Consider the following 22,128-nt stretch of genomic DNA (forward strand, 5'->3'; position numbering starts at 1 on the left):
CTGTATACTTAAATTCACAATCCCAGATTAGATTTACCCACACTGTGTGCAGTCACCAGGTCTTGTTAATGCATAACTGACATTAACACTATCAAATGTAGTTTGAAAGAAATTGCTAAATATATGATCTAAAATGTGTTTAATTTCACTCATTGAAGGTAAGCAACAATTTTGGTGGGTGTATTGAATTATTGTCCTCCAACTAATTGCTGAAACATTTCAGCAATTAGTTGTTTTCATAATGTAGATAATGATAACAATAGGTTGGTCAAAAGTATGAAGGATTAATTTAAAGATTCAAAAATAAGTTCATGTAAAATATGGAATAAAGTATGTTTTATTTTTATACTTCCATGTAATATAGGCCTACTGTATATTGTCAGTTCCATCCTTTAATCTCTGTTTGTTTAGGCGTTCCATCTGCCCCTGGTCAGGTTGTGGCAACCAGGAACACCAAGTCCTCAGTGTTTGTCCAGTGGGATCCTCCAAAACACCCCAATAAACTCATGGGCTACTACATTGATGCCTGTATTGTTGGATCAAAGCAATGGGCCCCTTGCAACCATAAGCCTTACAAGCATACCAGGTAGTCACTTAAAACTGCCATGTTCCATTGCAGTCACACTTAAAACAAGTTGTAGTTTAGCATTGACGCAGCATTGTAAACTATTTATGGTTTTGGTATAATCGAGATACCAAAATAATCTATATATAATAATAATAATAAGGTGCAATGCCAATACACACATGGGAATCCTGTCAATGCTGTTTTTTAGGTTTGTAGTCCATGGACTGATCCCTGGAGAGACCTATGTGTTTCGTGTCCAGGCTGTCAATGTCTATGGTCTCAGTGATGAGTCACAGGAGTCTACACCTATTACTGTGGAGCCTGCCCTTAGTAAGGAATGAACACTTGCTCATAGCCCAGTCACATTTATAAATCAATTTAAAATGCTTATTTTCCTTTTAGTACCATATATGAAATACTTTATTGTTTTATCTAGTGGGTGGAGTGGAGTATGGTATGTATTCAGTTATGTTGCTAGTTACTATTAATGTTTCTAAACACACCCTGTGTATTAAATGAGGTTCACAACTATACTTATTCACTGAATGTCACTCTTAGTTCAGTTACTTACCAAAATTGACCATTTACCACAATGCTTCTCTTCAATTTGACACTCCTTTTTAGAAATCTGATTACAGTAACCTTTCTTACATACAAAAATCTATATATTTAGAATACAACTACTTGTTGTGGGTAAAAAACATTTAGTTTGCTTCTATGAATGTACTTTATTCACTTCACGTTTTTATACACAGCTACCCCTGGACCACCATTTGGCATAACTATGTTGAACTGTGATGGGTCCTCCATGACCCTGGCCTGGAAAAGCCCTAAGCACACTGGGGGCTCCAAGATCAATGCTTACTACCTTGACAAGCGTAATGCTGACACCCTGGCATGGAAGGAGGTCAATGCAACCGCCACCAAGGAGAGGATCTATACAGTAAGTACTCAGAGAAGAACATAACAGTCTGTATACTCTTGTTTCCACCAAACTACTCAATCTGCTCATTGGGATTTATTTATTTTTCTCAGGTTGAGAATCTGACTGCAGGAACCTTCTACGAGTTTAAGATCCAAGCAGGAAATCTGGCTGGTGTAGGAGTCCCCTCTGCTCCCAGTTCTCCCCTCAAATGTGAAGCTTGGACCATGACAGAACCAGGTAGATCGTCTTCTTCATGTAAGCCATACTATCAGCTTAACTTCAGGATAACATAAAAAAACGCAACTCACATTTCACCTTTGACCTCTAGGCCCACCCTATGACCTCAGCTTCAGTGAGGTCAGGGGTGACTCTCTGGTCATCCTGTGGAAAGCCTCAGTCTACACTGGGGCCAGTGCTGTTACTGGCTACTTTGTTGATAGGGCCAAGAAAGGCTCCTCAGACTTTGTCACCCTGAATGAAGAGGCTGTTAGCCATCGTTATCTGCAGGTAAACTTCTGTAAATTCACAGGGGTTACAATATGTAAGCCAAGGCTTGGAACTTTAGGACCATCTATAAGTTATTGCACATGTGTTTTGATATTAAGGAAATATGTATTTATGTATTGAGTTAAGTTTAACTTGAGTTTAACTTCCCAGGTAACTGGTCTGGAGGAAGGTGAATTGTATGTGTTCAAGGTACGTGCGGTCAATGCGGAGGGGATAGGAAAATCCTCTCAGCCATCTGAGCCAGTGTGTGCCAAGGCCTTGCCAGGTAATGACTGCTGTGATTGTAATTGGTAGTTGACTGCAAAACCAGTGTTACATCTTCAGACATCAATTTGACACGAAGAGCAAAAGTCATTTTAAGTCCTTTACTTCTCCATTGCACACACGTTTCATATTTAAGGTACCAAGGAGATCTGTTGTTCAGTGGATGAAGATACTGGAGACATCTTTCTGTCTTTTGATGCTTGCGAGATTAGCGAGACCTCCAAGTTTGTGTGGTCCAAGAACTACAAAGCAATTGGTGACTCTACAGAGGTGTCTATTGCAACTGATGGCAGACGGTAAGCCCTTTATGTCTGTGAGACAATGCTCATACTGTACTTTACTAATAACATACTAAACTTTACTCAGGTTACTCAGTTGTACACATTTTTCAGCTCCAAGCTTACTTTCACGAGCCCTAATAAAGAAGATTTGGGCAGCTATTCTGTTGTTGTGACTGATACTGATGGGGTTTCAGCCAGCCACACATTGTCGGAGGATGGTGAGTAGGTTTCATTCAATTACATTTCAAATGCAAGGCAGTCGAGTACTCATGTTCCTTGTGTTCTTTCCCCTGTAGCTCTGAACAGCATGCTAGAACTCAGCTATGCTATCAGACATCCAAGTAAGTATTGTGATGAATTCATGAATGTTGCAGTAACATTTTTCAGTGATGTCTCATGAAATTAATTGTATTTTCTTTGTTCTTGCTGTAGTTGTTCCACTAAAACATGGTCTTAACTATGAGATTCTGGAGAAAGGTCATGTGCGTTTCTGGCTGCAAGCTCTGAAGTTGTCCCCAGCTGTTTCCTACAGGTTCATCGTTAACGACAAGGAGGTTACTAGCAGTGAGGTACATTGCAATTTTACATGAAGGGGCTCTTCTAAAAATGATTTCTTTTTGAAACACAGTCCTGATATGCTGCAGAATTTTTTTGATTAGAGTAAAAACTATTGTAGTACTCACCTGTTATTTAGGGTTAGTGATCACTCACTCACTTTAATTATCCATCACTCATATGTATTTATAGAACACATTTAAACATAACAATGTAAACAAAATTGCTTTTCAATCATATACATTTGTAAAAGAAATTCAATCAGGAGAGACCTGGGATGAGTAAAGTGATGTTTATTACAGAATGATAAATGTAGTACAAGTGTTTGGAGCTTAGACCCCATGAAGAATTAAAGATCAAAGGGCGCCTGCCCAACATCCGAAGAAGAATCCCCTACAGAGTCCAGACACTGGTGGCGGCAGCCGACAACCCAGCCAAGGAGCCGGAGAACAGAGACAAGGCACCGGTTGGCGACGGGCAGGTGGAGGGTCGCGCACTTGATAGGATGGGCAAACTACACAGGGAGAGAATCGTATTTAAAGGCACGGGGCCGTGTGATCATTTGACAGCGTTAATTGGTAGGCGGGAGCGCTAATCGAACTGAAACCCAGATGAAAGCCCGACATAGGAAAGAAGGAAAAGTAGAGCGTTCTTAGTGGGGGGGTAAGTAGTGAAACATTATCGAGTATGCCCGAGTGCAGGGATCGGTCTTGCCTGACTGAACTTGCGCTAAGCTTCATATCAATAATCACATAATAATCACTTCATATCACATAATGACACTGACACACTATAAACATGAAGCCAAGTACACATCAGAATCATAAAGGGTTTTATTCGCCATGAAAGTTTGCACAGACAAGGAATTTAGTTAGGCAGGAAGGTGCATACATTAAACATATCCTATATATCCTACTAATAAAAAATATAAAATAAATTATTAAGTAGCCAAATAATTTACAATATAAAAATACAAATAGTACAAGACATACAAATAGTACAAAAGATACAAATAGTGTAATATAGTGCAATTACAATGTGGCAAGGTGTCAATGTGCAGATTGTGAATTAAGTCAGTGCGAGCTCTTGGCCTTGTTGAAGAGGCCAACAGCAGATGGGACGAAACTGTTTTTGTGGCATGTGGTATTGGACCTGATGGACCGCAGCCTTCTGCCGGAGGGGAGTGGCTGAGTGTGTCCAGGGTGGGAGGAGTCGGCCACAATCTTCCTTGCACGCCTCAGGGTCCTCGAGGTGTGCAGGTTCTCGAGGGAAGGCAGATTGCAGCCGATCACCTTCTCAGCAGTACGAATGATACGTTGCAGTCTGCTCTTGTCCTTGGCAGTAGCAGATGGTGAGGGAGGAGGTGAGGATGGACTCAATGGTGGCTGTGTAGAAGTGCACCATCACTGTCCTTGGCAGGTTGAATTTATTAAGCTGCCGCAGGAAGTACATCCTCTGTTATGCTTTCTTGATGAGGGAGCTGATGTTCAGTTCCCACTTGAGGTCCTGGGAGAGGATAGTACCCAGGAGGCGGAAGGACTCCACAGTGTTGACTGGGGAGTCGCACAGGGTGATGGGAGTGAGTGGGGCTGTGTTCTTTCTAAAGTCCACAACCATCTCCACTGTCTTAAGAGCATTGAGCTCTAAGTTGTACTGGCTGCACCAGGTCACCAGGTTGTCAGCTTCCCACCTATAGTCAGACTCATCCCCACCAGAGATGAGCCCAATGACGGTGGTGTCGTCCGCAAACTTCAGGAGTTTGACGGACGGATGACTGGAGGTGCAGCTGTTGGTGTACAGGGAGAATAGCAGAGGGGAAAGGACGCAGCCCTGAGGAGATCCGGTGCTGATGGACCGGGAGTCAGAGACTTCTGTTCCCAGCTTAACGCACTGCTTCCTGTTAGGAAGTCTGTGATCCACCTGCAGGTGGAGTCGGGCACGTTCAGCTGGGAGAGCTTGTCCTGAAGCAGGGCAGGGATGATGGTGTTGAAGGCAGAGCTGAAGTCCACAAACAGGATCCTGGCGTAGGATTCTGGGGAGTCCAGGTGCTGTAGCGTGAAGTGGAGGGCCATGTTAACTGCATCGTCCACAGACCTGTTGGCTCTGTAGGCAAACTGCAGGGGGTCCAGGAAGGGGGTCTGTGATGGATTTGAGGTGAGCCAGCACCAGGCACTCAAAAGACTTAATTACCACAGAGGTCAGGGCGATGGGTCTGTAGTCATTTAGTCCTGTTGGCCTTGGCTTTTTGGGCACAGGGATGATGGTGGAGGACTTGAGACAGGCTGGCACATGGCATGTCTCCAGGGACGTGTTGAAGATGTTGGTGAACATCGGAGACAGCTGGTCAGCGCATTGCTTGGGGCTGGCAGGAGAGACAGAGTCCAGCCCAGCTACTTTGCGGGGGTTCTGCCTCTTGATCAATCTGTTGACTTATCTCTCCTGAATGGAGAGAGTCATCACTGTGTGGGGGGGAGTCCACTTGGGTGGGAAGGGGTAGTTCAGGACAGTCCAATTGTCTTTCAAATCTGCAGTAGAACTCGTTCAGGTTGTTGGCCAGGCGGGAGTCCTTAGTGGTGACAGGGGGGCTCTGGGCTTGTAGTTGGTAATCTGCCTGAGCCCTCTCCAGACAGAAGCAGAGTCGTTAGCAGAGAACCGTTGTTTTAGTCTCTCTGAGTACAGTCGTTTAGCCTCTCTCACCGCTTTGCTAAACCTGTACTTCGAATCCTTGAATCTGTCTCTATCCCCACTCCTAAAAGCTTCCTCCTTCTCCAGCCTCAACTTTCTGAGCTTTGCAGAGAAACAGGGCTTGTTGTTGTTTGCATTCACCCTGGTGCGTGTTGGAATACAGCAGTCCTCACAGAAGCTGATGTACAACGTCACAGTCTCTGAGAGTTCATCCAGACTGTTGGAAGCATTCGGGAACATATCCCAGTCAGTACAGTCCAAGCACGCCCGCAGATCCTCAATAGCTCATAATGCATTCTCAAATGTCATAATGATTTGCCAATGCAAGAGAGTACCGGCACCTTTTTTTTCCACTTCAAGCACTGGTCACATCTACACACCAGCCACTGTTAATGTAAAAATAAATACCACCTCCTTTAGTTTTGCTGGAGAGTGCTGTGTCCCGATCAGCTCTCACGAGTTGAAAGCCTGGCAGTTGTAACGCGGTGTCCGGGATCAAATCATACAGCCATATCTCTGTGAACCACAAAACCGAAAATTAGATAAAGTCTCTGTTTTTCGCCATCAGTAGCTGAAGTTCATCCATTTTGTTGCACAGTGAACATACGTTGGAGAGGAAAAAACTTGCAGTGTTGTGCACGTTCATACCTCTCATGAACTCGTTCAAAGTTCAGTTCATACAAGTAAATATGAATAGTTCACGTTCATAGTTCACTATTTAAATTCTGAACACGTTCAGTTCATTTCATAGTTTTAAGGTGTGTATTTACTGTGTGTAAAAATCCCTCAAAAATAATAAGGTGCATCAGATGTAGTCGCTGAGTATGCGTCTCTGCTTTCACTTGCCATTTTTATGAGACCCGAGAGCTGTTGTCTTGGAATACGTTGCTTGTTTGGTTACGTGTGTGCGAAAAATCATGGGTAACGTAGTGCGAAGTTGAGTTAGTTGGTTTAGGTTAGGCTACATAGCGAAAAGTTTAGCATTTCATTTAGACAGCGTCTCTCCTCAGGAGAAGGAAAACATTCCGTAAAGTTTTAGCTAGACCTCAAATAATATGAACGTGTTAACCGTTCAAATTCATTATTTGTCATTAAGTTGTGTTCAGTTCATCAATCATCGTCCAAACACGTTCAAAAATGAACGTGTTCAATGAACGCGTTCTTTTGAACTCGTTCATGCACAACACTGAAAACTTGGAATCACTGTTCGGATCCCACGCTTGCGTAGCCAAACTAGCGCTCCCGCTCGCTTTCCCCTTCTAGTGCGGCTTTGACTAGAATGCCCACTAATTCCGCCGCTGGGAGCAGAAAAGTGGGAAATTAATCCTCAGGAGTTGTTTCCCTGATGTTTAGGAGTTTGTCTCTTGTTAGAGAACTCCGAAAATCTTGGCAGAACGCTGAATTAACAGACAAAACCAAACAGAGCACACCAACCGACTGAGGCAGCCATCATCGGCGCCATCGGCGCCATCTTTGACCATGTGGACGATGACAAGACAACTGATTGTAATGCTGCTGCATTTATGCAAATTCATGTAGAGTCATAGCCCAAAGAAATAAGAGTGGTCTTGAGATGGGACTTAAATGCATCAGTACAGATTATGGATTGTGGTAGACTTCGTTACCTCAGGGCAGCAAACTGTTGTTTTTAATCCAAGCAAAATGTGATTCCTTGTACTTGCTTCCAATTCAAACAGTCAACACAGAGCTATGAGACGCTTTGGTTTGTTCTGTTTTCTTCAGAGCCAGAAGATCAGCCATGATGTGGCCTCCGGGGTGATCCAAATGACCGTGGATCACTTCACCAAGGCCAATGAGGGCACCTACACTGTCCAGATCCATGACGGAAAGGCCAAGAATCAGACTTCCTTGGTGCTAGTGGGAGATGGTACCATATTAAATCATATTTTATCATCCCCTTATTAGCTTTACTGCAACAACAAAAAAATGCACAAAGAACTGCATAGTTGGACAGTACATTTTTTGTTCACCATGCCTGAAAACTGAGATGTGATGACTTTGTCTTCCTGGACTCCAACCACTGAAATACTGTAGAACTATGCAGTTCTGATGCTTGATCTTCTTTCAGTAGTTTCTATATGTCCTAATATTACAATGCTAGATCTGCTAAATTAATAAAATGTTTAATGGTGGTCCAAGATATCCCAATTATTTGGGTTATTTCTTGCTCTTTTAGTGTTCAAATCAGCTTTAAAGGAGGCTGAGTTCCAGAGGAAAGAGCACATCAGGAAACAAGGTATTCGGTCCTACAACAACAGAATTCCTATTCACTTTCATTGACTAATAGATATCTAACTTATCTCTCTTCACGTCTAGGTCCACATTTCGGAGAATACCTTTCTTTCTATGTTGAGGAGGACTGTACTGTAATGCTTGTCTGCAAGGTAAACAACAAGCTTAAGATTGTACGATTGCTGAACTCATCATTATAAATCTTTGAGCCTTTTCAAGTTTTCTGATAGGTGAATTACAAGTCTGCTTTGGTAATGACTCTTTTAGCGAGTTTACTCTTGTGTGTGTCTATCTCAGGTTGCCAATGTAAAGAAAGAGACAGCTTTCCACTGGTTCAAGGATGACGAAGAGATTGTTCTGGATGTTGCGCCCAATGTGATGTCTGGATCATGTGCTCTTCCTATCCCCATGGTAACAACTACAATGAACCTTGACACCAGTGTTTGCACAAAACATACAGTTGTGACAAGTGGCCACTTGTTGTTATGCCTCCCCCGGGAACAGCCGTGGCCGGAAACATAACATTTTTGGGTTGTACGTCCTTCTGTCCGTCCGTCCGTCCCATTCTCGTGAATACAATATCTCAGGTATTTCTTTAAATTTGGCACAAATGTCCACTTGGACTCAACTGAACTGATATGAATTTGGTGGTCAAAGGTAAAAACTTTATTGGTAATTGAAGTGGTAGAAAATGGCTACGTATTAATAATATAAAATACATATAATTCACATACATTTACGTAATTGGTGTTAATGCTACACAAAACCCTTTTGAAGCAATGCACTGAATCTTTGAAAATATTCCTTGATCAAGAGATCATTGGAGGAAGTGCAGTGGACAAAGGCATATGATGCCAAATTGAATGCACATGTGTGTCTTTTAACATGTCCAGGTACATGACAAGCATATTTTAAAGATGACAACTGTATTGGCTGGTTAACTGGCTTTGCCAAGATGGCAAGATCTAGGCAGACAAACAAACCACATGCTTTAGGATACAGGGACAACGTGCAATGTAGATGACAATTAACAGCAAATAAGCATGATACAGCTTATGGTCTACATGTATTAACATAGTATTTTATCTTTTAAGAACGACCATTAGATCATTAACAAAATTATTATGTTAAAGGTGAGGCACATTAACCCTTTTCTTGGATGTACCTAACCATACATGACACTAGTTATACAGTATTTGATAAATACTGTAAAAATAAATGGAAACTGCAGCTTGACTGGCTGGTGGTTATGGAGGACCAAACTTGCCATATTTAGAAATGAATAAATAAATGTCCACATCCATGCATTTAGACATAAATACATAAATAAAATGAATACATACATCAATTTAAACCTAAGTAATGTAAGGAATACATTTTTGAGTGAGGAAATGTAAAAAAGATTATAGATAATTGGTTCACTTTAACACTAATATTTCTATATTAATATATTTATTTCTGCATTTATTCATTTATATATTCACTCATTTATTTATTTCTGTATTCATTTATTCATTTATTCATTTATTTATTCATTCATTCATTCGCCTGCTGGCCTCCTCTCATTATCATATTGGGAACAATGAATGAATAAATGAATAAATAAATGAATAAATGAATACACAAATAAATACATAAATAAATGTAAATTATAAGTAACTATTGATTGAAAATTGTGCATTAATTAATACATTTATTCATTTATTTCTGTCTAAATGCATGGATGTGGTCATTTATTTATTCATTCATTCATTTGTAAATATGGCAGGTTTGGTTTGGTCCTCCATAGGTGGTAGCATACAACAGCGGGGCGGTTATTTCTAGTTTGTGTCATGTTGTATATGTTTTGTTTCATCTCTCTGAAAACTCCAGGAATCTATGTCTGTCTGTCTACCTGGGCACTGCAAATTTCATATTTTGCAGGTGTACTTTTTATAATCCAATGGTGTGCAATTTGACGTTGTTTGGATAAGCATTTCAACATTTCCTTAAAAAATACGCTTCGCCAAGTGCTTGGACTGATGTGCACTTAAGGTATGAGGCTGTATGATAACTTCAGTGATTTTTGTGTCGTTAATGAACTAATGCAATTATGAACTAATGAAATTAACAAAGGCATACGCAAATAAATGAAACTAAGCGCTTAACGCACTGGAGTTCATAGTAAGGAAAATAGGGATTATTTTTTTTCGTTATTTTGAAGCGAATTTTCTTTTACTACCAATATAACCAGGCTGCAGTAGCGGTTAGAACCGAAACTGTACTATACTGTAGCTAGTGGTGCGTGCCTCCACTGGCACGTAACAGTTACTGTTCTGTTGATAGTGGTAGGCAAGTGTCTCGTGGCAGATGCATTGTCTTGCAGCATTTGTTTACTGTCAAACTGCCTTGCGGCCATTTTAGAATAGGAGAACGTACAGGCTAAACTTTCATTTTTGAAATATAAGTTTAACTCTTTGTGCCAACAGACTCCAAACCATACTTTTGACGTCTCACTACAAGCTCACCATACAAAGTAGTCGATTTAGACATTATGTTGCATATAGTGTAATGGTGTGACTGTAATGTAAAGCAGACTTGTACACACGTAATGAATTAGTAACTAATGGATTGAAAAGGGTGAGAATAGGAGTTAAGGGGGCCCATGCCTGTCTACACCTGGGGTCCCGAAATCACTAAAACCGACCCTGCACGTACCACTAGCCACTGTCACGTACCACTCGCTCCACTGTCACGTACCACTCGCTCCACTGTCACGTACCACTCGCTCCACTGTCACGTACCACTCGCTCCACTGTCACGTACCACTCGCTCCACTGGCACGTACCACTAGCTACAGTACAGTTTCGGTTCTAACCGCCTCTCCCAGGCTGGCAGTGCTGGCTGCTGGCATAACATTGAATCAGCTGCTTTTAAAGGGTTTTCTTTATTGATGAAATGCTGGCTAGCTAACAGAAGGACAATATAACAATTATAAACTTTCAGTATGGATCAGTGAATTTGTACAGTGAATGTACAAGTGCTTTTATGACGTGCATAAGTGACTTAGATAATGTGGAGGTTGAACAAGTACTGCAGTGATGACAGAATTTCGATCTGAGAAATATAGGTACCAAAGCAACTGAAAAGAACTGTCATCACCAGCTGTATCACAGGCACTGCACTATCTATCTATAATTCCAGAAATCTGTGTGTGTCACCGACATCATCGCGGGCACTGTGCCCTATCTATAATTCCCGGAATCTGTGTGTGTGTGCCACCAATTTTATCACGGGCACTGTGCACTATCTATAGTTCGAGTAATCTGTATTTGTGTGTTCCACTGACTGTGTTAATCACCGACTGCATCACAGGCACTGTGCACTAGTATTAATATCGTTTAGAAAATAATATTGTTCATATCTATTCAGTAAGGCCTATTGGGAAGTGGTAACATATTTTCAAATATTTTCCAGTTCTCCAGGAAAGACCAGGGCATTTACAAAGCTACACTCAGCGATGATAGAGGAAAGGATGCATCTCTTTTTGACATTTCTGGCCAAGGTACTCTTCCAAGATTTTTTTATTATTACAGTCTTATTGATTACTCATATAATCTGTTTTTAGTAGGCCATATTTAACCCTCTCTCTAACTTCTTTTTGGGGGGGTTCAGTCTTTGATGCTATTATCAACGCCATTGCCCACATTGCTGGTAAGTTGTTCTTATGAGAACGGTATTTTGAGTTTTTCTACACCACTCATTTTTATATTGATAAATGTTAATTCAACAGTACAGTTCCCAAGTGAATATAGGCTGAATACAGCCTTTAATGTTCAATATGTATTTTCCTGCCTTCTAGTTTACATACCGTATACAGTTAAGTGTACACTGGCATGACACTTGAGTTGATTATGAGCTACTACATTGCTCATATTGTTGTGCTTTAAAATACTGCATCTAATTGCATCTGCTTGTTTGGTCAGGGTCATCTGCATCTGATCTGGTCCTCCAGTGTACTCCTGAGGGCATCAGACTGCAGTGCTATATGAAGTACTACACAGAGGAGATAAAGGCTAGCTGGTTCCACAGGTATAATCATGCCACTGTACGTTCTAGACGTTATATATTTATGTCAATGTATTGTAACTGACCTGTAATAGATGAGCCCCCAAGGCACATTGATGTTTCCATAAATTATTCAACAATGTATATAGTGGAAAAATAAATTGCATGGTACATGATGTTAAAATGAAACATGACCTTTCTCTATCACCCAGAGAAAGCAAGATTGCTTCTTCTGAGAAGATGAGAATTGGTGGCACTGCTGAGATGGCTTGGATGCAAATCTGTGATCCTACAGACAAAGAGAAGGGCCAGTACTCCATCGAGATCTTGGATTCTCCAACCTCCCACACCCGTAGTTTTGACCTTTCCGGACAAGGCAAGAGCCCCAGAAATAACAGCATACTAAATGTTTTGCTTGTCAAAGACCGCATTATCAAGTCTCACAGATCAACATAATGTGATAGTCCTTAACAAAAAAGTCTAACAAATATTTGCTAAATTTTTCTTTTCTTGTTTTCAATTGTTCTGATGGGGTAAATGTAATCTCACCAGTGTTTGCGCAAATGATTTATTTCAGTTAACATTTTTTGCAGCTTACACTGATGCATTTGAGGAGTACCAGAGACTGAAGTAAGATACTCACTGCTCCTCTTTTTTGTGTTTTTTGTTTGTAACTGAGTGATCAAAAATGTTTTTATTAAATCTATACTGACATTTTTCTTCATTTGCTCTCTTTAGGGCTGCAGCATTTGCTGAGAAGAGTGAGTATTTCACAGAGTTCAATGTATTCCCAGTGTGCTGTGGATATTAGTGGGTGGGTACAGTGGGTTTAATGTTAATTATATTTCAATCCTCAGACCGTGGTAGAGTGGTTGGTGGTCTGCCCGATGTTGTCACTATCATGGAGAAGAAGGTGAGAATGTAAACATTCACTGTACACAAGGTTGTAAGCTATATTTTATTAATACTGTACAGACAAGTGGAAGGAAAAACTTAGACTTGAACATTAAACAGACAAATGCAAAGTCTTCCATACAGATGTACATTATATAATCAAGCAATTAACATCTTATCATGAACATTATGCATCAACACATCATGCTAGAGGCATGTACAAAAATGCTGAGCAGGCCCTGTTGACCTTGATTGCAAATCACAATGACAGGAGAAAAATACCTAAGTGGCACGGATGGCTGGACCTTCAGTCACAAAAGTTGCTCAACTTTGTGTTGCTCAGTGTTTCAATAGTGACTAAAGTCACCTCTTCAGTTCTGTCTGTGAGAAATACATCTGTTAAAAGAACGTTAATTATTTTAGAACGTGTACATGCGATGACCATGGTGCTCATACATTGGTGCAAAAATATTAAGGAAAAACTGAAGAGCAACTCTAAAGTATGGATGTGTATTCCAAACATAACACACTATCAATACAAGTACATAAGAGGAAAACCTTTTTTCCCTCAAAATGTATTACCACTCTTCACACAACAAAAGCACAGTAGAAGACAACAGTAACATTTATGTTATAAAAAAAAAAAAGAACTGAAAACATTTCTTGGCTTTGTGGGTCTTGCCATTGAGAAAAATAAAATAAAAATCCCGTTATTTGTGTTGATAGTGTGTAATGTTTGGAATACACATCCATACTTTAAACATTTGGTATGTGTGTTTACTATATGACAAAACTTTATAGCAAACTGCTATGCCTCACACATATAAAAAGCAAAAGTGTTTTTTTTTTTTTTTTTAGCTTTTGTAAGAGGGCGTTAAGTTTTGCTGGTTTGGTGTAAGGTTTCGTGGTTAGTGATCTGACCTGTTGCTTGGTTTGGCGTAAATGGACGTGATGCAGGCTGTTGTCCATTGCACCTGCTGTTGTGCCAGTATATAGTTACTCTAGTTTAGGGCTTTTTTATTATTGTTTGATTATTGTCATCAATGGTTAATCAGAGGTGCAAAGCAAAAATCTGGTTCACGTAAAAAAGCTTTTGGAATAGTATGATTTGATGGAAGCCTTCTTTTATAAATTGTTACGTAAGTTGAATTTTCCTTCCATTTTGGACTGACAAGTTAGACACCGTCTAACTGCTCTGGTGACATATTGCGCAACACCTCACTAAAACGCTTTATGTTGTTTTTTCGTTTAATTTGTCACGTGTCTGTATATACAGTAACAGAGATATCACAGCATGATTTCAAGACTTATGTCCATTAGAGCGGTAATAATTTGTACACTCTAAGATAATATCGTTTGCGTTATTTTACTAAAAATTATATGATTTTTTTTTTTTTTTTTTATGATTGGAGGTTACAATGTTAAAGAGGTGGTTTAGATAAGCATTGTATGTTTAAGTTATATTTACATATGTCTGATAAAATGCATATCCATGAGATTTTTCTATCTGACTGCACCAATTTCCTGCCACTTTCCGCCCACACTTAGACCCTGAGTCTGACCTGCACAGTCTGGGGTGACCCCACTCCAGAGGTCACCTGGTTCAAGAATGAGCAGGAGGTTGCCTCCAGTGAGCACACCAAGATAGCATTTGAAGCTGGTAAGTTCTCAAGCCTCACCATCAATGCAGTCACATCTGAGGACTCCGGCAAATACAGCATCAACGTGCGGAACAAATATGGCGGCGAGTTTGTGGAGATCACAGTGAGTGTCTACAAGCAAGGAGAAGACATCCCAGAGCCGAAACTGGGCCAGATGTCCAGAGGAGGAGCTGCACCTGTGGCAGCAAAGTCCCCTGCTCCTCCACCCAAAACCCCTACCCCCACCCCTCCTCCATCTGTCAAATCCCCAACCCCAGCACCTTCCATAAAGTCTCCAACCCCCACCCCAAAGTCCCCAACACCCCCACGCAGTGTTAAGTCCCCCACTCCACCCAGAGCTATGAAATCCCCAACTCCCCCAAGAAAGTAAAAAAGGGATCATAATGCCTGAGAAAGATTAAGGCTTTAGTGGTTCTTATTTATAGCATGAGTGTGAAACCAAGAGCCATTACTTGAAGGTATAAATACATTGCCTATTTTAGCCATAGTATGCCAAGTGGTCTCACAGTCTCAACAGTCCAGAAAAACTGACAAAGACCAGAGTAGAGGCCATGTTAATCATCAGTGTTTCAAGTTTGCACCTTCCTCTATACAGTGTAGTGGAATGCCAGCAGATGAATCGTCATAGAGTGCCAACTGTGTTCTGTTATCACATAAGGCAGACATAGGACTGGTTCATCCACAATCATTATGCCAAAGAGACTATGACTGTGTTCCCCCACAATATCAATACTCTATGTTAATAATAAAATATATCTATCACCTTCTCTTGTTGCCTCCACAAATTATGATTTTTCTTTTGACTTCCCTCCAACCTCAATGCTGTTAAGTTGAATGTAAAGTGGTTAAGTAATAGTTATAATGAAGCAGAGGGTGCTTGTCGACTGTAGACACAAATACACCTACTGTAGCCTACAACAACAACGATGCACATTAGGGTCTTTCTAGATTAACCCACAAAGCAAGAGACTACTTACAGAACACTAAATCCAATGGGAGGAACTTTCTTCTCAGAAGAGCAAAGAGGTGGAGATAAAAACTGGTTCTTTATTTGCATAAAGACCTCAAATCCACACCCATCCTGTCCTGCTCACTTTTCTAGTTTTCATCTGTAGTTTACTGTGGAGTTTCCAGATCTTTTCTATATGTTGAATCGAAGTCTCAAGGCAATATCGAATGTAACTGGACCTTTGTCTGTTTCTGACCATGAAGTAAGTTCTAAACTTAATATGCATGTTTCTGATATTTAAGAAATATATAGTTGTGCATAAAATAATAATTAATCATAAATACATGTTATTTTAAAGGTGAAAGGGTATATCTGTTGCACTTAGAAGGGCTTTGGTAAGTAAAATCAATGGAGTCCAGTCTTTCTTGTCTGTCATCATTGAAAGAGGAGGTGACTGCAGGGGAATTCATTCAGCCACACTACAAGGAGTCCTATCGGCTTGCCATCTATGCCCTAGTCAACAGTGGAAGAAATGCTTATCAAGAGTATCTGAAAGCTGAGAACATTTTTGACTTTCTATCAGAAGAGGAACTGCTCTTTATTCAAGAAAATGCAATGTTACCGGCTCCCGATGATGACTTGGAAGTTAACAATGAAACTGAAGAAAAAAGTCCATCAACGTATTTTCCCACAGAGTCGGATGAGGAGGTGCCTGACCTCGAACTTGGATGGCCTGAGATTAACCATGAGAACACAGAAACAAATATCAGCCTGATTTTCAATCCACCCAGACAAAGCTCACCAACTATCAAAGAGGTGATTCGTAAACAAATCCAAGAGGCAAGACAGGTAAGGAAACAAAAATGCTCAATATACGTTCTCATTCTTTTTTTAATATAATGTTTCATAGTACTAGTCAATATATGCATAGTGCATTTCAGACATGAATACAGTATGGAAAGGGTAGTACTGTCAGCTGCATTTGTGGCACACCATCTCAACCAAGTCCAAACTTGTTTCTAAATGTCAGCCACACACGTCATGACATGGTTTCCACATGTCATTTGAACAATTAGAGGTAATTCCAAAAACAAAAGGTTGTGGAGTTCCAACTTATCATAGAAAATGCTCAATTGTGCACAGAAACTGCAGTGTTCATTTCGAGACAAAATGCAACATTCAGTACCTCCTTGCGGCAACTGCACACAGGTGTTAAACACAATTATACATGCAGGAAATAAGCATAGGTGTCAAGTATTAAAGATTCCCTGTTTATTGAGACTGATAGTCATACAGAAACGACATATTTTATTGTTTTTCTCTACAGGTCATTGCAATAGCAATGGATGTCTTCACTGATGTAGACATCTTCAAGGAGCTTATCAGTGCCACATTTAGAGGGGTGGTCGTCTACATTCTTCTGGATGATATCCAATTCAAAAGTTTCCACACTATGGCTGAGAGGTCAGGCGTTTGTATCAAAGATCTCAAGGTAGATAAGGAATGGTAACTTTTTAGATGCAATTGAAATCAACCTATTTTCTATTTAATACTTATTATTGTATAACATGTGAACTTAGCACCAAAAAGGCATGTTTGATCGTTATGAAAGGTTGCCTGGGGCCATGACCTTTTCTTTGGCAGGAACATTTTAAATTGACATTTAATGCACACCTTAAAAGAAATCCAGTCATATATTCAAATTCTTTGGCCTTTGCCTTCATAATTCTTGCACTAACATGCAGGATGATTTTCTTGTTTCACAGCATGTTACTTTTTTAGAATCACAATTAAGTATTTCACTAAAGGTTTGTGTCATGACAAAGGTTTTAAAACTCACTGCATGCTTGAAGCACATTCCCTGGTGATCCTGTCATGTTGAATCATGTCTGGGTAGTCTAACCTCATAATGTATGTAATGTCACTGTAATCTACTGTATACACACATTACAGCAAACTGTTTACTTGTAGCAAGTATAAAATCTAATGCACAGTGATCATCAGTATTCTTCAGTTATCCACTTGATTTGCCAGATAGTTTTCCATAGTTTAATTCACCAGTGATTTTCCTTGAAAATGAAACTGCTGCACTTTAAAATACTATTAACTCATCACACAAAAAAAGTCTAAAGGGACTGAATGTGTCACTATCCAAAGACTTTTGGTGCACAGTGTATGCTATATACAATGTAGTATTAAAAAAGAATGCTAAGGTTGCACACGTTACATACATCAAAAACGTGTGCCACACGGTCTAAATATTCAGGTTTAATATGTGGGTTAAGGTCAAAGTTGGGGTTAGAAAACCCCAACACAAAAACAAGGGGGGAAACAAGATGTTTTATTATTTGTGTGTGTGTGTGTGTGGTGAGTGCCTACAGTATGTACCTCTAAGAAGAGAATGATGAAATCTGTTCCTTTCTTTAAATTTAGAACGTCCGAGTTCGAACTGTAAAAGGTCAGCAATATCAGTGTCGGTCTGGAGCAAAGTTTAATGGAGCTTTGGAACAGAAGTTCATACTGGTGGATTGCAGAACAGTGTTGTATGGGACGTACAGGTATTCCCAACAGTCCATGACTTATTTCCACTCCAAGGCATTTCCACCTAATAATATTATTATGTTACATTATGTTTGCCTAAACTATTCTAAAACTTGTCTGATGAAAAATACCTTTGGTCTCTTGTCCTAGCTTCATGTGGTCCTATGAAAAGATCAACCTCAGCATGGTTCTAGTGATCACTGGGCAACTTGTGGGGTCATATGATGAGGAGTTCAGAAGACTATTTGCCCGCTCTACTCTTCCAGCTGCACTTTCTCAGGAAAGTGTGTTCCTTAGGGAACCAGTGTCAGTGTACAACCCTAACTCCAGTCATACCTCACTCCATCTGATTCACATGAGATATAGAACACAGACAACAGGTTTGAGTACCTTTATGGGACAACACAAGGATGAAAGATACGATGGGCCCATGTTAACCAGAGGCTTAAGCATGCAAGACAGACTGCATCACTCTCACCATACAGAGTCTGGGCAACTGCTGAGAGGGCACAGCTATACTGGAGAGCTGCAGAAAGGTAATTCAACAACTCAACTGAGGACAAGAGATATTGGGGCTTACTGTGTCCCTCAGAGACAAAGGCCCAACCAATGTAGTAGCAACGACGCACAGACAGGCAAGATGAATCAGCTTCTCCACACACAGAGGACTTGCTATAGCACTGACAAGTATGTGCTTCCCTTCAACTCAGAGACCTCTCTAAACAGGTGGAAGATTGACTCATACCTCAATAACAGTGACCACACATTGGCTGAATCAATTGAAAGCCTGCATCATACGGACACACTGCCAGAGATTAATAGGAACCCAATCCCACCATCCCGTATGAAATCATCATTGATTTTCAATAGCTATCTGCAAGAACGATTGAAATCACCCATACACATGTGTGAGGACACGCAAATGTTACCACATAGTATTCAAAGTGTCTCGGCTGACAAACAACCACAACTGCCAACGCCTATTAGGTGGATGGACAACCAGACTAGAATGGAACAGTTAAGGCTGGAAAACAAAAATTATTTGCACCAGCAAAGAGATTTTGCCACTAATAATCATATTTCTGGGCAAAGTCAAGAGTCTCTCAAGTCTGCATTTTCAGCTGTAGAGAGACATATAGAGAAGCCAACAGTAAACATTCTGGAAAAGAGTTACAGTATAAATGAGTTGGAAAACAGCTCAGCTCACAGTTTTAAACCGGAGCCATCTAGCCATGGACATGGCTTCACTTCAGGAGATCAACCTGATGATCAGAACAGATTGATAGAGACTGAAAGAAACCAGAAATTTACAACAGATCTTACAGAGAGCCACCGAAGTATCTCTCATTATGACATCAAGACCATATCAGAAAAAAGGCATCCTGAGTCATTAGATTGGCACCAGCCTCCGACAAGGACAACATCAACAACTGACCTGGGAATACTGATGACGAAGCCTTCACTTAAATCCTCAAACTTCAGACCCACCTGTCTTAATGTGCAGGACTCTAGAATTATGATGTCTTTGATTGGCATTCCAGAGGAGAAAGAGGGCCATGTAAGTGGTAGTATTGTTACTTCTAACCAGCTGGGCAGCTACTCAAGTTTAGTTTCTCTCGCAGATGACAGAGGAATGTCAGTGAAAGAGGATAAACCACTTCATGTGATGAATTCAATCAGATCCAAGACCGCTGAAGAATCCCAGCATATAAAGGCTGAGAGGGTAGTAATGGTAGAAAAAGCAATACCTGAGCAAGATAATCCTCTTCAGAGGAAGAATTCAATGAGATTAAAACTTTCTGCTATTTTTCGATCCGATGAACAATCCAAAGAGGAGCCAACAGTCCAAAGAAAGAACTCTATGAGGTCAGGAACTTCATCTGGATCAAAGCATGGTATGGTTCTTGCTGACAGTGATAAGGAGCAACAAAACTGTTCTGACTCAAGAGCCAAATTATTTTCTAATCCAATTGGTAATTCAAACGTAGATCAGGACAGTCTGGGTTCTAGAATCACTCTTCCAGACCCTATAAGGAAGAAGGCTTACAGCAGATTTGAACATTTTCTGTCAGTTGAAAAAAGACCTTCAGAACATCCAATGCCAAACAACAGAGAAGTACCTTCCTCAGAAAAGAACAAAAACACGTTTTTAAGTGGCTCAGGACAAGGTTCTGTTTCTGCTGCAGGCAACTATACAAACTACCAGACCCAAACGTCTACTGAAAATAAGTTTGGAAGATTCATGCAACGAGTAGGAAATCTCATCAGCAAGAATAAGTAAATCCATTCTGGATACCAAATAGTCAAACAAAACGTAAATATTGCGGTGACCAATATTTCCAGTAAGTAACAATGAAATGTAAATAGTTGTAGTTCTGTTGGTACTTTTCCAACTTTGTTTAGAAAGCATAGTTTTCACCTGTGTGGGTTACTGTGTCAAAGAGACAAAGTACGTAGAAATCAAATACTATTTACGATTACATAATAATGAATATCTTTGTTTATTTGGGGATATTAATTTCTACAATGAATGCATAGGATTCTTGACATTAAAGTAAGTGTAGACATTTTAGAGAGGTTGTTGAGTGGTCTATTAATACCTACAAAAACCTTTCAGTTTCATTATTCAATATCAGTTGTAAGTCTTTTCAAAATATACTTAATCCGCTTTCCTGATGTTTCTGTAAATTTTTCTTTGGACGATTCATGCCATGTTTATGTATCAATGTTTCTTATTTTATGTGTGACATTTTGGGAATGTTGTTAGTTTTTTATGGTTAAGATTTATATGTATACGGAGGTCTGCAGTGAACAAACCAAATGTGATGCATATTTCTTTCTTCTACAAAGTCGTCACATTTGGTCTTCTATCACAGTTTTCAGACTGTTTGTTGTTTGTCATCAGACTTCCATTTTGTGAATATTCATCTTGTGTTGGTCCACAGGACCACTGTTAGTTAACTGAGACTTTACTCCCATGCTCTAAGTTTGTATACTTAGAGCATGAAATTCTGATCACTTAAGACCTCCATGCACACGATGCACATGTTGTTTTATTTTATTGTGATTGCCTTTATAATTGGCTACATTGAGGGAAGGTTTTGTATTGACTTGTTTCAATCTTTTCACAAATTGGTTATTTTACTATTTACATAATAAATGTATCATCTTGTATTAAAGGTTCCTGGTTATCCTCACATATCTTTCACAAACTTGGGTAAGAGGACACTGAGCTAGTCGGATTGACATTAAATGGCTATTCAATTGATGGAGCTAGTTCTGGCATGGCACTTGGGCTGCGTGTCACGTCATCAGCTGATGTCACACACAATAAACTGCAGTTGTGCCAATTTGAAGATCCAGGCCTTCCCCTTCAGAGGACTTGAATACTGAATGCATTCATTGACCCAGACACCCATGCTCACACATCATGCATTGCTATGTACCTGCATATTGTGCAACTGCTGCCATCATTATGAGGGGCCGTTCAGACAGTGTTGTTACACAAACACATATGAAACTCATACACATTCACTTGAAATATTCATACACACATCCATTCTACTGAAAACGTATGTGAAAAACCTGACGTGGAAATTGACATCACACTGTTGAAATGAAGATGGGTTATGATTATGGATGTATCTGATTTAAAATGAAACTCTCATTCATCCTTTTAGTATATTCTATATTACTGGAAAGCATATGAACAGCTCTTGACTGATTGTTATTACCAGTAAACGATAGATAAGTGAGCCTAAGGGAACCTAAATGAGAGATCTGGGCATCAAGAGCTGAGGAGAGTGAGAGAAGACTAGTTGTAGACATGCAGTTTTTTTCTTTGCAGGCCTCTAGAGGCCCTAGCTATAACTCATATGGCCCAGCTGCATGTCTATGGTCAGTACTAGCGTAGTTAGTAGTAGTAAGGGGAATTCCTTAGTGTAATCAAAAACCGCCAGAACAAGACACCAAATGGGTGAGGATGCATAATGTATCTG

General features: G+C 40.1%; 2 protein-coding genes across 6 annotated transcripts in view; both read left to right on the forward strand.

The window, feature by feature from the left end:
* The window catches only part of myom2a (myomesin 2a), a 43,372-nt gene extending 27,965 nt beyond the window's left edge, over positions 1-15,407 (forward strand). For 3 of the 5 annotated variants that reach the window (XM_062447889.1, XM_062447891.1, XM_062447892.1), the window contains 23 exons: positions 412-586; positions 777-898; positions 1,005-1,022; positions 1,324-1,511; positions 1,604-1,730; positions 1,822-2,000; positions 2,151-2,265; positions 2,401-2,560; positions 2,657-2,763; positions 2,842-2,886; positions 2,978-3,114; positions 7,529-7,673; positions 7,983-8,042; positions 8,123-8,190; positions 8,336-8,449; positions 11,495-11,582; positions 11,693-11,731; positions 12,004-12,109; positions 12,298-12,461; positions 12,679-12,715; positions 12,824-12,846; positions 12,943-12,998; positions 14,528-15,407. In XM_062447889.1, the coding sequence (XP_062303873.1) occupies positions 412-586; positions 777-898; positions 1,005-1,022; positions 1,324-1,511; positions 1,604-1,730; positions 1,822-2,000; positions 2,151-2,265; positions 2,401-2,560; positions 2,657-2,763; positions 2,842-2,886; positions 2,978-3,114; positions 7,529-7,673; positions 7,983-8,042; positions 8,123-8,190; positions 8,336-8,449; positions 11,495-11,582; positions 11,693-11,731; positions 12,004-12,109; positions 12,298-12,461; positions 12,679-12,715; positions 12,824-12,846; positions 12,943-12,998; positions 14,528-15,010 (2,756 nt within the window). In that variant the 3' untranslated portion in view covers positions 15,011-15,407. The remainder of the gene's footprint in view (positions 1-411; positions 587-776; positions 899-1,004; positions 1,023-1,323; positions 1,512-1,603; positions 1,731-1,821; positions 2,001-2,150; positions 2,266-2,400; positions 2,561-2,656; positions 2,764-2,841; positions 2,887-2,977; positions 3,115-7,528; positions 7,674-7,982; positions 8,043-8,122; positions 8,191-8,335; positions 8,450-11,494; positions 11,583-11,692; positions 11,732-12,003; positions 12,110-12,297; positions 12,462-12,678; positions 12,716-12,823; positions 12,847-12,942; positions 12,999-14,527) is intronic. The other 2 variants (XM_062447890.1, XM_062447893.1) reach the window with 1 other exon arrangement.
* Positions 15,408-15,469: 62 nt separating this feature from the next.
* On the forward strand, positions 15,470-21,624 carry LOC134008496 (protein FAM83B-like). The gene is made up of 5 exons (XM_062447900.1): positions 15,470-15,851; positions 15,948-16,438; positions 16,917-17,081; positions 18,023-18,147; positions 18,281-21,624. The coding sequence occupies exons 2-5, from the start codon at positions 15,998-16,000 to the stop codon at positions 20,409-20,411; spliced, it is 2,862 nt and encodes a 953-aa protein (XP_062303884.1). The 5' UTR covers positions 15,470-15,851; positions 15,948-15,997; the 3' UTR covers positions 20,412-21,624.
* Positions 21,625-22,128: the final 504 nt, after the last annotated feature.

Source organism: Osmerus eperlanus, chromosome 22 (genome assembly GCF_963692335.1).
Source record: "Osmerus eperlanus chromosome 22, fOsmEpe2.1, whole genome shotgun sequence".
Classification (NCBI taxonomy): domain Eukaryota; kingdom Metazoa; phylum Chordata; class Actinopteri; order Osmeriformes; family Osmeridae; genus Osmerus; species Osmerus eperlanus.

What these genes read in the sequence shown, in the direction of transcription:
- LOC134008496 (XM_062447900.1), top strand. Translation starts at nt 15,998, where the DNA reads ATGGAGTCCAGTCTTTCTTGTCTGTCATCATTGAAAGAGGAGGTGACT. An exon ending in AAATCCAAGAGGCAAGACAG is followed by an intron (nt 16,439 to 16,916) that starts GTAAGGAAACAA and finishes TTTTCTCTACAG; the next exon opens with GTCATTGCAATAGCAATGGA. An exon ending in TTTGTATCAAAGATCTCAAG is followed by an intron (nt 17,082 to 18,022) that starts GTAGATAAGGAA and finishes CTTTAAATTTAG; the next exon opens with AACGTCCGAGTTCGAACTGT.